This window comes from Marmota marmota, unplaced genomic scaffold, assembly GCF_001458135.2.
Source record: "Marmota marmota marmota unplaced genomic scaffold, marMar, whole genome shotgun sequence".
NCBI classification, from domain to species: domain Eukaryota; kingdom Metazoa; phylum Chordata; class Mammalia; order Rodentia; family Sciuridae; genus Marmota; species Marmota marmota.
Genome location: NW_026000019.1, coordinates 13,602,047 through 13,618,710, shown reverse-complemented (window position 1 = coordinate 13,618,710; position 16,664 = coordinate 13,602,047). Strand labels below are relative to the sequence as shown.

At 36.3% G+C, this 16,664-nt stretch overlaps 1 protein-coding gene across 4 annotated transcripts in view; it reads left to right on the top strand.

Annotated features, from left to right (window-relative positions):
• The window catches only part of Tor1aip1 (torsin 1A interacting protein 1), a 31,654-nt gene that overhangs the window by 1,132 nt on the left and 13,858 nt on the right, over positions 1–16,664 (top strand). For 2 of the 4 annotated variants that reach the window (XM_015491746.2, XM_015491744.2), the window contains exons 2-7: positions 1,637–1,714; positions 4,772–4,834; positions 6,032–6,076; positions 10,960–11,004; positions 12,305–12,391; positions 16,412–16,468. In XM_015491746.2, coding sequence (XP_015347232.1) covers positions 1,637–1,714; positions 4,772–4,834; positions 6,032–6,076; positions 10,960–11,004; positions 12,305–12,391; positions 16,412–16,468 — 375 coding nt within the window. The remainder of the gene's footprint in view (positions 1–1,636; positions 1,715–4,771; positions 4,835–6,031; positions 6,077–10,959; positions 11,005–12,304; positions 12,392–16,411; positions 16,469–16,664) is intronic. The other 2 variants (XM_048809931.1, XM_015491745.2) reach the window with 2 other exon arrangements.

The window sequence follows — 16,664 nt, the reverse complement described above, 5'->3', positions numbered from 1 at the left end:
GGCGCACGCGGCGTGGCGCGCGCCTCCGCGCGGCTCGTCCTCGCGAGGGTGACGGGGGCCCCTCGGACCCCGCTGCTGTGCGCCCCCGTGCGGGGTCCGCCTCTACCCGCAGGCGAGGAGGGACTGAGCTTGGTGCGGAAAGATGGTGGTGCCAAAGACCTGGCGGACGGGGAGCCTTGCCCATCCCTGGGCATCAGTTTGGGGGTCGCCTGTTTCTCCAGGCTTTCTAGAGGGGACAACGAGGTAGGCGGTAGTCTAACACCGGATTACTCGGGGCTCGGTTTCATTTCCGTGTCCTCTGCAGATGTTTCTCCCTAAACCACTTCCATTTTCCTCTTTTAACCCTTGGAGGCCCGGAGTCCCCCGCTGAGGAGCGTGGTTCTACTCTAACCTTCCTGTCTTTCCCAGCCCCATTCTGGTGAGGAGAAATTTTGTGAGGTTTCGAGGGATAGCAGAGTTAGTGAGTTGAGACTTTATTCCAAATACTTATGCGGAAATGGGGTGACTCAGTTATCCTGAACTGAGGCTCCCCGATGTCTGATGTCCTTCAGCTGATCCTTTCTCAAGTGTGGTCGCTACCAAAAATCTTCCCACGTTGAGGACCCTAACTGTAGCATCAAGTAGCCTGACAAGGCTGACAAAGTAGCCCAACAAAACGAGATGGTCAGTTAATTAGGAAGTTTTTGTCCAAATGGACCAAAATGCTGACAGTGACTGTATGATAGTTTTTGGTAAGTCACAGGTGAATCACATTCCTTAAAACACCCTGTCCCCTCTCCTCCAGATCTAACACTGAGTTACAGATGAAATCTCATGTTAGCCGCATGTAAAGCACCAAACCAAGAGGTAAAAGTCAGGGGATTTGAGTCACAATGAAATGACAGTTAATGTAGACCATTGATGCATATAAAGAGGAGTGAATTTTAAATTAGAGCATGATAGTAAGTATGCTGCAAGTTGACCTGATGACAGAGTGCTGACACATTTGAAATCTTGTTGATTTTGGAAACTTTGTTACATATGTAAGTTACTTTTGGGTATAACCAGATAGTTTAGTGTGTGTGTTTAAGATGACAAACTTCTTGAAGACAAGGATCCTATCATGTGTACTGATAGTGAGATTACTTAAGGGCTTGTGTTAATTTCTGTATCTTTTAGTACCTGGAAAAATGCTTTTGCACCTGGGAAGCAATGTAAATATATGTTACATTGTATTGACTCCCACCTGGTACCTTACTTAGGCTAACTTTTTTTTTTTTTTTTAAGGAATTTGCCTCTATTTTAGCAAATCTGTAAGGATTTAAACATTTATCACTTTTCCATTTACTTTCTCCCACATCATTTTTTTTTTTTTGCACTCAAGCCCATCATTTAAATTTTCTAAAGTAATATATTTTGGTTTGAAAACATCAGTGGTGAATAGTTGATATATTTGATGAATTAGTTATTCTCTGTCTTTAGAGGAGTTCTGACTAGTTTAATTCCAAAGTTTTGGTGAACTTGATTTCACATTCCTAAATATACACGAATACCTGCATTCTCTGCTTATATGTTGCTGTTAAATAGTCATAATCTGTAATGATCTCTGAGGTTCCTTTACCCAGAATTTTAACTTTAGTCATGTCTGTTCTTTTAGAGGACGAAACATCTTACCAAACTGTTATAAGCCAGACAGTCTCAAAGAAAACTGTCAGGAGAACACAAGAGGCTCCAGGTAAAAATAGTTAATTTTTTGTTTTTCTCCTTACTTGTGAACTTTTTGAAGTATAGATTTATCAAGTGTTCATCAAGGATCCCAAGTCATACTTCCTTTAGTTTCGTGGGTCATTCTGTGTCAGTTCATTGACTTAAACAATATAGGAATGTGTCGAGAAAAGAAAAGGTGGATCTTTCAGTATGCACTCAAAGTACCGGTCACTCTGTATATACTAATTCTTTTTTTTTTTTTTTTAAGAGAGAGAGAGAGGTGGGATTTTTTAATATTTATTTTTTAGTTTTCGGTGGACACAACATCTTTATTTTATTTTTATGTGGTGCCAAGGATCAAACCCAGCACCCCGCGCATGCCAGGCGAGCGCGCTACCACTTGAGCCACATCCCCAGCCCTATACTAATTCTTATAACCTTGCAGGATAGATATTATACCCTTTTGTTTGCTGGTACCGGTGATTAAACCCAGGACCTTGAGCATGTTAGGCAAATGCTCTCCCAGTGAGCTACACTACACTCCCAGCCGTTTTTATTTTATTTTTGAGGCAGGATCTTGTTAAGTTGCCCAGGCTGGCCTCAAACTTTCCATCCTCCTTCCTCAGCCTTACAAGTAGCTGTGATTACAGTTATGCACTTAACTATACACGTTTTATAGATGAGAAAACTGAAGCTCAAAGCATCTAAGATTCTTCTCTTAATTAAGATCGTGTGATGTCTAACAGCCAAAATTCAGACCCAGGTTCAATTTAGTTTATTAATGCCTCAGTTTTTTCATTTATTTTCAGTTTGCTTTTCTTGATAACAAGAAAATTTCATAAGACCTATTGAAACTGATCATCCCTGGGTTTTGTTGTTGTTGTGGTTGTGGTTGTTTTTAATACTAGTGATTGAACCAAGGGGTGTTTTACCACTGAGCTACACCCTTTTTTATTTTGAGACACAGGTTCACTAAGTTGCTTAGAATCTTACTAAGTTGCTGAGGCTTTCAGGAAACTTTCAATCCTTCTGCCTCAGCCTCCTGCGTCTCTGGGATTATAGGTGTGCACCACCATGCCATCCCTGGTTTTTATTGCCCAAATCCTGATTTATTTATCTGTTACTTCTATTACAATTATTCTTTATAATTTGAACTATTCTATTCTCAATTTAGAATAAAGTATGTCTGGTTGTAGTTCAGTTTCAGATAAACACACCTTTATGCTTTACCCACCTACCTGAAGCCTCAGGCTTTTATAGCTGTATTACTTGCCCTGTGTAACTCACAGGACCACTGGAAAAAAGAGTCCATGTGAAATCACTTTGTACACTATAGAACATACAAATGATAAGGCTTTTTCCCCGCCTCCTCTCATGGTAGTTTATAAGAGATGTTTGTAAAATGTTGAGCACCTGCTTTATGCCAGTTCCCACACTTGATGCTGAGGGTGTAGTGATGAGCAAAGCAGACAAGGGAAGGAGACTTCTACCCAAAGAAGGGTATTTGCTATTTTATTTTTTTTATACCTCTCTCTGGTACTCTGTCTCCTTCAAATATGTTACCAAGGGCTGTGTATATAGTAGAACACACAGGGAAAGCTTCTTAAATGAATAGATGGGAACTAAAGATAGTAATTGATGTCTGTAGATTTTTTTAACAGCTCAACAACAAATGGATTTTGAGCTTTAGGTTTGAATTAAACCAAAAAAGTTGGTACAAAAAAGTATAAATACAAAAGGTATTTGTAATATTGGGAGTAATTAGTAAGTAAAATTTGCCCCTTTATCAACATATGTACAAGGTTTACTTTTAGTGTATATTATCATATATGTGTACTAGTGTGTGTTTTCTAAATGCCTGATATGTGAAATGCTAACAACCAAATAGCTATTTCATAGAATCTTAGAATTGAAAGATTTAGGGGGATCATCAGAGTTCCAGAATGTGTTTTTTCCAGTTTTTCTCTTTTCGTACTGAGAATTAAACCTGGGGCCACAGATGGACACAATATCTTAAATATTTGTTTGTATGTGGTGCTAAGGATCGAACCCAGTGCCTCACACGTGCAAGGCAAGTGCTCTACCACTGAGCCACAACCCAGCCTCAAGCCCTTTTTAAATTTTATGTTGAGACAGGATCTTGCTGAGTTGCCCAGGCTGGTCTTGAACCATCCTTCTGCCTCTGCCTCCCAAGTCACTAGGATTACAAGCATGCAGTACTATGCCTGTCTATTTTTGCAGCTTTCAAACAGAACCAAAACCATGCTTTTTTTATAGAAATGATTGAAACAAAACAACATAATCCAAATTTAGGATATATATATTGGGTTTTATATTATACTGTATGGGGCCCTCTGAGAAAGCATACTTTATGTGTAGCTTTCTAGACAAAAATTAGCATGTTGTTTAATGAAACTAACTTCCCTGAAATCCTGCGTCATTAAACCCATAGACTGACATGAACTATGTCTAACAGTGACATCTTATTTAAAAGTAGACTTTGCGGGGCTGGGGATGTGGCTCAAGTGGTAGCGCGCTTGCCTGGCATGCGTGCGGCCCGGGTTCGATCCTCAGCACCACATACAAACAAAGATGTTGTGTCCGCCGAGAACTAAAAAAAAAAAAAAAAAAGTAGACTTTGCATTTCCTGAACATACCCAGGGTTATATAGTTGGCTGGAGTAGATTATTAAATCAACTGTAAGATGAAAATATATCATCAATAATCCACAGTAAGGTAAATTATGAATGGAATAGATAATTTAGTTGGTGCTATAGTACAGATTTTGGTTCTTAATTAAGCAATTTAGAAGTTTTATTTAGTATTCCTTTCCTTTGGTACAGTGTGGTATACTGAGAAAAATGGCAAAGTTCTCCAAGACAAAGAATTTTATATGGCAAGAAACATCTCTACTTCACTATGGTTACTAGTTCACAAGAGTTGTCACTTAGAGAAAACTTGTCTTTAGTTTTTTAGCATGATGAAAAGGTTTATAAATCTTTGTTAACTAAATAAAGGGATGATTGCATAATAAATCAACTATTTTCCACATTTTTATATTTTTTAACTGTTTCTCTTCCTGTAGCAGTGGCAAGTGAAGATCCTGTGATTAGCCTATGTAGACCCCCTCTAAGAAGCCCAAGATCTGGTAAGAGATCATTTTGTTTGTTGGTTTAAGATTTTTTATAAATACAGTTTTGTTTTTTGAATACTGCGTATATTCATAAGGTTAAGAACTCAGATTTACTATAGATAGATGCAGGGAGACTTTTCATTTTCTGCTGTCCTTTAACCACCCAGTTTCATTAGCCAACCAATGTCAGTTTCTTATGTATTTTCCAAAGATTTTTGGGGGAGGGTTAAGGAAATTCATGTGTATAATTTTTCTCCTTTTCCAAACACAAAATTTTGACCCAATACATAGTACTTTACACCTTCTTGTTGTTTGCTTTTAGTTTTATTTCACGTGTATTGAGATATCTTTCCGTATTAGTATATAAAAAAGTTCCTGGTTTTTGATTTGTTGTTTTTGTTTTTTTAGTACTTGAAATTGAATCCAGGGGTGCTTTACCATTGAGCTACATCCTCAGTCCTTTTTATTTTATTTTTCACCATGCTAGGGATTGAACCCGGGTCCTTGCACATGCTAAGGAAGTGCTCTACCACTGACCTACATCCCAAGCCCTTTTTTTTTTAAATTTTGAGACAGGGTCTCACTAAGTTGCTTAGGGCCTCACTAAGTTGCCAAGGCTGGCCTTAAACTTGTAATCCTCTTGCCTCAGCCTCTCAAGTTGCTGGAATTACAGGGGTGCACCACCACACCTGTCTTTCCCTGATCTTTTTAAAGAAATTTTTCTTATACGTGGCTATGGTTCTTTTGTGCTAACATGATGCTTTTAAATTGAGTCAAGGACTTTCTATCCTTCCCAATATACTGCTAATAAAAAATTCAAGACTGAGATTTTGTGATATGGGCTATAAAATTTCTCCATATCAATTACATTTCTTTTTGACTAAAACCTTAAAAGGTATTGCCCTTAAATGGATTTCATGACAGTGAAAGAAAACCAGTAAGATCACTCCACACATCTATTTTGTTTTCTGTGTTATTGATGGTGAAGGATGCTGTATCGAGGAACAAAAGGAAACTTGTTAATCTTTTCATTAGCTTTCTATTGTTCCTTATCCCTTTAAGAAAAAAATCATGATTTTTGTTTTGTATAAAATTTGTTATTCTTTTAGGGTCAGAATGATAAAGATCTGTCAAGGTTTGAGCCTGTGGTAAAAAACCATATGATGCATTTCCTTTACAGCTCTAATCATTTTCTTACTTTCTGTCTTGCAGATTCAACTTACAAAACCAATGGAAATACTAAAATGAGTGAAGTAGGTTAGTGTTTCTCTAATTCTTATAAATTGTATTTGTCAGAATACAAGAGAACATATATTTTATTAGTCGCTTGAGAATATTACTTTGTTCATTATCTCTGCTTGTGGCACACTGTCCTGTGACATTGACCTGCTGTAGTAGTCTTGATTTTCATTCTATCTGAAATTGAATCTTTTATTTTTTTAATTTATATGAGAGCATAAAATAGCAAATCAAAATAGTTTTTATTAGCCTTTGCTAAATTCATACTGTTGACAAAAAGAATATATCAACTTACGTATTATAGTTTTTCTCTTGATGTGGGAAGTAAGTTTGAAATGTTTTTCATTAAAAGTGCAGTGTTCTTTCCCATGTTTGTTGAACTACCTTAAATTCTCTTTTTTTTTTTTTTTTTTTGCCTTCATATAGGACATGAGATTCCAGAATCTGTGGCTTTAAGTGAATCTACATTGAATATAATTGGACTTAGTTTTAAGGCAAAAAGAAGGAACTTTCATTTTTCTTAAGTAATATGTGGTTGCTATAGTTGCAACTTCCTCTATATTAAATTCATTTTTCACTTAAGCTCAGGCTGATGATTTCTTTAGAGACTTAGGGACTTATAGTATTTGGGTACTGAAAATGATCCTTATAGTATGCAGCGTATTTTATATATTTTTCCCACCAGAGTTTCTCAAGTTTTGTCTCAAAATGTTAAAAAGCATGATTTTTTTGTTTTGTTTTGTTTTTTAAATATTTATTTAGTTGTAGATGAACACACAGTATCTTTATTTATTTTTATGTGGATCTGAGGATTGAACCCAGTGCCTTATATGTTCAAGGCAAGCACTTTACCATTGAGCTACAGCCCCAACCCTAAAAAGCAGTTTTTTAAGCTATAGATTCTTAATTGGAAGAGAACTTGGAGCTGAAATAACCTAACATTCTTACTTTGCATGCTAGACTTAGAAATCATTTTATAATAGAAACTTAACTTTAAAAGTACTTTCAAAGTTAGGTGTGTAGGCTCATGCCTATAATCCCAGCTACTTGTGAGGCTGAGTCAGGTGAACTGCTTGAGTCCAAGAGTTCAAGATCAAGATCAGCCTGAGCAATGTAGTGAGACAATTTTACATGTCCACAAAAAACATGTGACAGAGACTTTATGTGCTTCAAAAAGTCTAAACTATTTACTGTGTGGCCCTTTTTTCTTTTTTAGTTGTCAATAGACCTTTATTTTAATGTGGTGCTGAGAATTAAACCCAGTACCACACACGTGCTAGGCAAGTGCTCTGCCACTAAGCCACAACCACTGTGTGGCTCTTTATGGAAAAAATTTGTCCAGGTGCCATAGTACATGCCTGTAATCCCAGCAGTTCATGAGGCTGAGGCAGGAGGATAGTGAGTTCAAAGCCAGCCTCAGCAAAAGCAAGGTGCTGAGCAACTCAGTGAGACCCTGTCTCTAAATAAAATACAAAATAGGGCTGGGGATGTGGCTCAGTGGTTAAGTGCCCTTGAGCTTCATCCCTGGTACTCCCCGCCCCCCCAAAAAAATTGCTGATTCCTGATTTATACTGATGATGGTAACAAAGACATTAAATCACCCAAGTTGACATTTTATTTATTCTAAGAGTAAATTCAGGACTTTCTATTTTCCTGAATATATCTTTATTACAACACTCTTTACTAGGTTGTACTGATTGCGCAGGAACAAAGAAGACAATGACTCCTGTGTTCTATCTAGTCTTCCTTTGAAAAAGAATTGCTGTTACATTTATTATATTTTCGTATCTTTGTCCCCAGATAAAACATAGAGTAAATAAAGTTTATGTTTTTTTGAGAACATAGAGTAAATAAAGTTTATGTTTTCTTGAGTACCCGGCTTTCTCCACACCAAGCACATCTCATAAGTCTCTAGGAATCGGAAGATGTGGTGGGACATGTCTCTAATCACAGTGACTCTTGGGATACTAAAGCAGGAGGATTCCAAGTTTGAGGCCAGCCTCTGCAACATAGTGAGGCCCTTTCTCAAAAAAAAAAAAAGACTGGGATTTTTAACTCAGTGGTAAAGCAGCCCTGGGTTAAATCCCCAATACCAATTAAAAAAGAAAGAAAGAAAGAAATGTTAGAAATGTAGATGCTTTGGGAACCTGGGCTTTCATCCTTGGGTACTTTTATGAGTCTGGGTACTTTTATGAGTCTGACAAACTGAGATATACGTGGAATTTGTATTCCTTTAAAGAGTCTGGCTAAGCAAAAGAAAGTGGTACATTTAGTGGATGGTCTCCACAAGAGATGATTATAAGTGATCTGTTCTTAAACCAAGACCTAGGACTTCTGAAAGTAGCTTTTCCTAATCCGTTGATGATGATAAGAAGGTCACACCTATTCACAGTGTGGTTTACTACCATTTGTCTATTTGTTAAATCCACAACCTTTATAATTTCTCTTAATTTTTTATTAAAGACATTATATTTTTGCTTCAAATAGAATTTTAGCTTCTCACAGCTTCTATATGAACATAAGAAAGAATAATACCTACTTTCAAATTTTTAATTTTTTTTGTACTGAGGATTTAACCCAGCTTTACCACTCAACTACTGCCTTTTATTATTATAATTTTTAACTTCTTTATTTATATACAGGGGTGCTTTACCCCTGAGCCATCCTCAGTCCTTTTTCTTTCTGGTTTTTGTTTTTTTTTTGAGACACTGGGGGCTGGGGATGTGGCTCAAGCGGTAGCTCGCTCGCCTGGCATGCATGTGGCCCGGGTTCGATCCTCAGCACCACATACAAACAAAGATGTTGTGTCCGCCGATAACTAAAAAATAAATATTAAAAAATTCAAAAAAAAATTTTGAGACCCCGAGTATGAATTCTTAAAGGTCTCACTAAATTGCTGAGGCTGGCCTTGAGTTGCTGGATTTCAGGCATGTGCCTCCTTCACACCTTTTAGAAAACAACACGTTTTTAATGCTTTAACCTCTGCATGTAGCAACCAACTTGAAATTAAAGGAAGCTGAATAACAAAATAGGGAAATGAAATTAAAATGTAGAAAGTCATAGATACTATTGACTCATTATCAGATATATTTATCTGTACATTGTTTGTAGATCACTTTAAAAATATGGAAATAGATTGAATGTTTTAAAACTTGCATGAAATCAAATTATTGAGAACCAGTTTCAGGTTATTTTTCTTAAGTTGCTAATTAGTGTTATTTATCATTATCAGAGATATATTGGCAAAAGTCTTAACTTAAAAGTTTTATTTGGGGCTTGAGATGTAGGCCAGTGGTAAAGCACTCATCCAGCATGTGCAAGACTCTGGGTTCCATCCTTAGTACCACAAAAGGGAAAAAATGTTAAATTTTGTTATCATAAAATCTATTCACTTATTGAATAAATATTTCTTTTTAACCACCTTCCGTGTGTCAGGTACTTACCTGAATACTTGGACCATAAAGAGCCAAGAAAGTTTTCTGCTAAAGAGTACATGATCTGATGACAAAGAAAAACAATTAAATTGATGTGAAATTTTTTTTTCCAAATTCACCATATAATGCGTTAGCAGTTGCTTTCCACACTCCTATTTTCCCTCATCAACCTAAAATGGGCAAGAGAGAACAACTCTCCAAAACAGAGTTTATTTGAAAATCACAAGGAATTGTAGTCCAGGATGTGCACTGTATGGCGGACCATGAGTATAACTAAAGGGGGCTGGGGCATGAGGAAAATTTTAAAGACGTGAGAAGTCCATGTGAGCTGCTTTGAAATAAGCCTTGGCTACGAGAACTGTTGCAGGAGTTGGTGATTACTCGTTGGTAACTCTGGCTGTTGCTAGAGAGATGTCTTTATGGAAGTGACTACACTGGAATTTTTGTGGTGTAAGAGACTGATTATAATATAGTTCTTATCTTAAGCATACATGCATGAAGGACCTTCCTTAATGGCCTCCTGGCTCCATCTTGTTTAGGTTTGATAGTGACAACTTTTACACTCTTTAAAAAAAAAGAAAGAAAGAAAACAGGTAAAGCCAGTAAAGAAAAACACTGAAAAGAAATATTCTCTAGCTTTGTTGAAGTTTGAATCACACTGCTACTTCTCTATTTGGGTCTTTTCAGTATTTTAGGCTAATCATATTAATGCCTCCATTTGGGTAGATTTCCCTTTATTTAAAAAAAATTCAGAATAGCCTATGTAAAAATACTGTCTTTAAACTATCATAAGTTTTGTTCATCTGTTTTTATTTGAATTCCCTTTTTCTCTAAGAAACAGGGATATACATGGCCTTGCTGGAACGAGAGAAAGGGTTTTTAACCTTTCTTTCTTCCTTTTTGGATACACCAGTGCACTAAAGACTTGGCTTGTCAGTTCAGCTGGAGTGGTGGAAAGGGAGACTTCTCAAGGGACTTAGGAAATCTAGCAAATAGGAGAATGAGAATGCATAAACCTATAGAGACTAAAATATTTGTCAATGTAGAATTTAATGTTTCCTGCACACCAAAGTTATATTTTAGTTGACAAATAGACCTATAACTGAGGAGAAAATAAATACTTTATTTCTGATTCTAATCTGTATCAGACTCGTTTCTAAAATAGCTAGATGGAAATGGTAGATTCTTTGTGATTTAACAGAAAAAAATATTTATTTAAAAAATATTTATTACCGGAATGTGCACATTCCGGTAATCCCAGCAGTTCAGGAAGTTGAGACAGGAGGAGCGCAAGTTTACAGCCAGCCTCAGCAAAAGCGAGGCACTAAAATACAAAAAAGTGCTGGGGATTTAGCCGAGTGCCCCTGAGTTCAATCCTCAGTACCAAGAAAAAAAAAAAACTGTATGCTCTTATTAATTCCTAAGCAATAGCTTTTGAAGTTTTATATATATGCTTTTCTTTTCTAGAAGCGGCCAGTGTCTTACAGAAGGTCAATTTTTCCGAAGAAGAAGGTATTCTCTTTTTAAATATCATGCAAAATAATCTTAAGACTTTTTCTTCACATTAGAAGCAATTTTAATAAATATGTAAGAGGTAAGAACAGAAAATAGTGTCTTTTTCTTCTGGAAAAAAAAATTAATACATATCTAAACTGTTAAACCAGAATATAATGGGATAGAATGAATGATGAGAACCCTAAATATTTTTGTTTGTTTGTTTTTTGAGGTACTGGGGATTGAACTCAGGGCACTCAACCACTGAGCCATATGCCCAGCCCTATTTTGTATTTTATTTAGAGACAGGGTCTCACTGAGTTGCTTAGTACCTTGCTGTTGCTGGCTTTGAACTCTTGATCCTCCTGCCTCAGCCTCCCCTGTCATTTGTTTTTTTTAATTGCAGTGCTAAGGATAAAACCTAGGTGCTCTGCCACTGAGCTATACCTCCACCCCTTATGTATATTTTAAGCATCTTTTTGTCTTTTGAGTTAATTTTAAACAGAAATAATATTTTCCATTTCTGGCATGTGTTAGCCTTTGATTATGGTATTAAAATAATCACTTTTCCAAATTCTCATAACTAGTCAGTGTTTTAAAAGTACATATATAAAATTTTGTTCATTTTTAAGCCACATAATCTGAAATTAGTCACCTGTATACTGAAAGGTTTGTGTGTAGGTGTGTGTACATTACCCCCTAAACACACACTTATAAATAAATACACATCTGTACAGTAATTGTGTTTGAATTTAATTACATGTTAACTATATGTATGTAGTTTTCCCTCCCTAAAATAAATTTTTTCCATTATTTAATACTCATCTGTTGTTTTTGATTTTTGTGTGTGGGTGTTTGTGGTACTGAGGATTGATGCCAGAGGTGCCACTACCACTGAGCTGCATCCCCAGCCCCCTTTTTTAAAAAATTTTTATTTTGAGGTAGAATCTCACTAAGTTGTCCAGGCTGGACTTGAACTTACAATCCTCCTTCCTCAGCTTTTCCCATTGGTGTAACTACAAGTGTGCACCATCAAGCCTAGCTGTTAATTTTTTACTCTACATTAAAGCCTCAGAGTATACTCTTTTAGCTAGTAAGCTGAATGTTTGTTTGTTTAGGAAATACTTATGTATCTTAAAGAACATCAAACAAGTGGAACTCACTTGGAAATTTGTGATTCAAAATAGTAAGCATAATAAATGAAAATTCCATATCTGAAATTTAAAAGCCTTCATTTTAATGTTGCAATGTTTGTTTTTTTAATGCAGACCTTATAAGCTTTAGAATAAATACTATACCAATACGTTATTCTCTTTAGGAGAAACCGAAGATGATGATCAAGACAGCTCTTACAGTGACATCACTGCTGTTAAGGTCAAATCCGGGGATTCTGTTGAATCTAGAGGTAACCTTGCTTTATATACATATGAGTCTTCTCAGGAATTATTTTTTTAGTTAAAACATAAATGTATTTTAACATTTGCTTTTTTAAAAAATTTCTGAATTTCTTTATTAAAAACCCTTAATACTTATTAAAATTACTCATTCCATATACATGTAGTAACTAGCTAAGTAAATCACTTTTAGCCTGTATAGTTATTTAAGGAAAATAAGATATTTTTGTACTCAAAAAAGAATTACCTGTTGTATTTGAATTTTACAAAGAAATTAGTCACATGGACATTGGAACATCCCACACTATCAGGAGTGTTACTTAGTTTTTAAGGAAGTTTTAATATTCATAGATAACCACTTTTCTCTGGATTATTCAAATTCATACCAAGTTAGTGATGTAATGACAGTTGCTGATTAAATAGAGAATAAAACTAATTTGAGTATTAAGAGGATGTAATGAGTACTTTTATATTTTAGTCCCACAGAAAAGTAATTGTCTTTCCCCTTACCTAACTCATGAGAATTTCTGTAATTCCTATGAGTTACTTCATCATTCCTTTAAAAAATAAGCCTATAAGATTGGCCTAGAATGCATAAGGCCCTGCATTCAGTTCCCAGCACTGCAAAAAATTTTAAAACCCATAATCTGGTTTATGGGCATTTGGTATTCTGTATATTTCCCACTCTTCCTCATTTTCTTTCCTTCATTCTTAATTGATAGAGAAATCCTAAAAGAAGCTATGTAACATTTCTAAGTGGCTAAGAACATGGCCTCTGGAGCCAGAATCCCTCCAATTCTTCACTTACTTGGTGTACATACCCTCAGTTAATTGCTTAATTTCTATGTTTCTCAGTTTTCTAACCCGTGTGGAGGGCCACAGCCCAGTTGGGATGACGCATGGCATTTTTGCCAGAACGGAGTGGTTGAGAGGTGATGCCAGCAAGCCATTGAGATGATGATGGTTATGTTAAGCTGTGTATTCAATTGTATATTAGACCCCTGCTGTCCGCCTAGGCCTGCTACTTTGGAGTTCCAGGGATTCCTGGGGAGTTCGTGTTGGTTAGGGAAGTGCTGGAGGAGGGATTTCCGGTTGGTGTGTGGTGTGTCCCAGGAGAAGGCCGCGTGTGTGGCCGAGGGAGTTCGGAAATAAAGTTTGTTCCTGCTTGAGTGGCTCGTGATTTGTGCCCAGCCAGTCTGCGGCATTTGGTGGCCCGTATGGGATCGAACCCGCGACCTTGGCATTATCAGCACCAAGCTCTAACCAACCTCCTCCAGCACTTCCCCAACCAAAGCACGAACTCCCCAGGCAGGGGTCTAATATACAATTGAATACACAGCTTAACATAACCATCATCATCTCAGTGGCTTGCTGGCATCACCTCTCAACCACTCCCGTTCTGGCAAAAATGCCATGCCATCCCGACTTGGCTGTGGCCCTCAACATCTGTGTTGTTGTGAAGATTAAATTAATTCACATATTCAGAACACTTAGTATCTGGTACATTGTGAACATTTACAATAAGCACTATTATTAGTTTTTATATATGTATACATTGAGCTCTAAAAATTTGAAATCAAGCCATTTGTATAGCCAGTAGTTCACTGCCTACAAGCATGTAACTTTGGAACTATATAACCGATGTCTGTGACCCCTTTAGAAATCTAATAAGTTCTTGTGCATACCTACATGCAGAAGAAAATTCCATGTAAAGAACAAAGCACTGAGGCATATTAAGATACTGAGCCAGGTGCATTGGTACATGCCTGTAATCCCGTGGCTCAGGAGGCTAAAGCAGGAGGATCTCAAGTTCAAAGCTAGCTTCAGCAACTTAGCAAGGCCCTAACCAACAGTGAGACCCTGTCTCTAAATAAAATATAAAAAAGGGCTGGGGATGTGGCTCAGTGGTTAAGTGCCTTTGGGTTCAATACCGGTACCAAAAAAAAAAAAGAATACTGGTCTCCCAAGGTCATCTTCTAGGCCAGTCATCACCAAAGAGTTATAAGAAGATCCACTGGAATACAAGAAGAAAATACTAAAATTTCACATTTTTTAATTTCATTCTTTTAAAATGTCTAATTTTATAATATACACAACTCATGGACCAGGGATATAATATAGCTCAGTGGTAGAACACTTGCCTAGCTTGTGCAAGACCCTGGGTTCAGTCCTCAGCACTGGAAAAAAAAAATTACATATTAACTAGTGTATTACTTCAGTGATGCATGTTTTAATGTTAGAAAAAATGTGATGGATATTATTATCCAAAGTACATGTATGCGGGCTAGGGCTGGAGCTCAGCGATAAAGTGCTTCCCTAGCACATGTGAGGTGCTGGGTTCCATCCTCAGCACCACATAAAAATAAATCAATAAAGGTATTTAAAAAAATACATGTATGAAGACACAAATTGGTGTGAATATACTTTGTATATAACCAGAGATATGAAAAATTGTGCTCTATATGTGTAATAAGAATTGTAATGTATTCCACTGTCATATATAAATAAAAAATAATTAAAGAAAAAATGTTTCAAGGATCAAGGCTCAAAATTTTTTTAGTAAGAGTAGTATACTAAAAAAAGAAAGAAAGAAAAAGTTGTGTACTGTCAAAAATTAGCCAGATGTGTCAAATGCTTGTTTCCAAAATACCAATCTGACCATTATTAAACAAATTTTAAAATGTTGCAAGAAAATTTTCTCCAAAATCTTTGCCAGCTACTCTTCTGATAGAGAATTAATAGGGCTGGGGATGTGGCTCAAGTGGTAGCGTGCTCACCTGGCATGCTTGCGGCCGGGGTTTGATCCTCAGCACCACATACAAACAAAGATGTGTCCACCGAAAGCTAAAAAAAAAATAAAAATATTAAAATCCTCCCTCTCTCAATCTCTCTCTTTCTCTCTCTTAAAAAAAGAGAATTAATAGCTAGGATATTTAAAGAAATTTTTAAAACTTTACACCAAAAAATCAAATAACCCAATTAATAAACGGGCAAACTAATGAAACAGCCAGTTCTCAAAAGAAAAAATACAAATGGCCAACAAGCATACGAAAAAATGTTCAGCATCATGAGCAATTAGAGAAATGCAAATCAAAACTACACTGAGATTTCATCTCACACTAGTCAGAAGGGCAGTCATCAAGAATACAAATAATAAATGCCAAGAGTATGTGGAGAAAAATTAACACATTTTACACCATTGGTGGGATTGTAAATTAGTACAACCACTATGGAAATCAATATGGAGGTTTCTCAAATGACTAGGCACAGACCCACCTTATGACCCAGCTTAACTCCTTGGTATTTATCCTTGAAGAACTGAAGTCATCATACTACAGTGATAAGTGCATATCATGTTTATAGTAGCACAATTCACAGTAGCCAAACTATGGAACCAGCCTAGGTGTCTTATCAACAGATGAATGGATAGAGAAAATGTGGTATATACACTAATGGAGTTTTATTCATCCATAAAGAAAAATGAAATTATGTCATTTGCAGGAAAATAGCCATTATGTTAAGCAAAATAAGTCGGACTCGGAAGGTGAAGAGTCCTATGTTTTCTCTCATGCAGAAGCTAGAGAGAAAAAAGAAAAGATGGGGGTGGATCTCATGAAAATCAAAGGGAGATCAGTAGAGGAAAGGGACCAAGGAGTGGGAGCCGGGAGGTAGAGGGAAGTGCTGGGGAGTGATGTTGGCCAAATTTATTGTTATATTATGTGAATGTATACATAGATAACAATAAGTCCCATTATTATGTACAATAATAAGACACCAATTTAAAAAATGTGGGAAAAACCAATTTTCTCTAATGCAGAAATTTCATTTTCTATATCTTACAGTTTTTTTAAGTGGTGTATAGGGAAAACACAAACTTTTTAAAATAAGTTGTGTACCTGAATGTTAAATTCTCTGTGGTTTGTCTATTTTTGATCTTTTGATTAAATATTCATTATTTTCTTGTAAAATGTGCACTTAAAAAGTTAAATACAATTTACAGTGTACTTTTTTTCTTTTTTTTAATGTTTTAGATCTAACCACCAGATCATCTGGTCAACATCCAGAATCAATTTGGAGATTATCACAAAGTAAGTAAAGCAATGTTTGGAGGTCTACCTTTGGGCGTGGTCAGATGCTATTAGTGTTATTCTTATTTTTGAAGATCTTCTTTTGCAAATTAATGTAAATTAAAAAGAGATGTGATAAAAGCTAAAAAAGTTCACCCAGTATCTCTCTACTTTTTGATTTCACTTTTCTTTCCTTCTTTTCTCCCCCCCCCCCCCC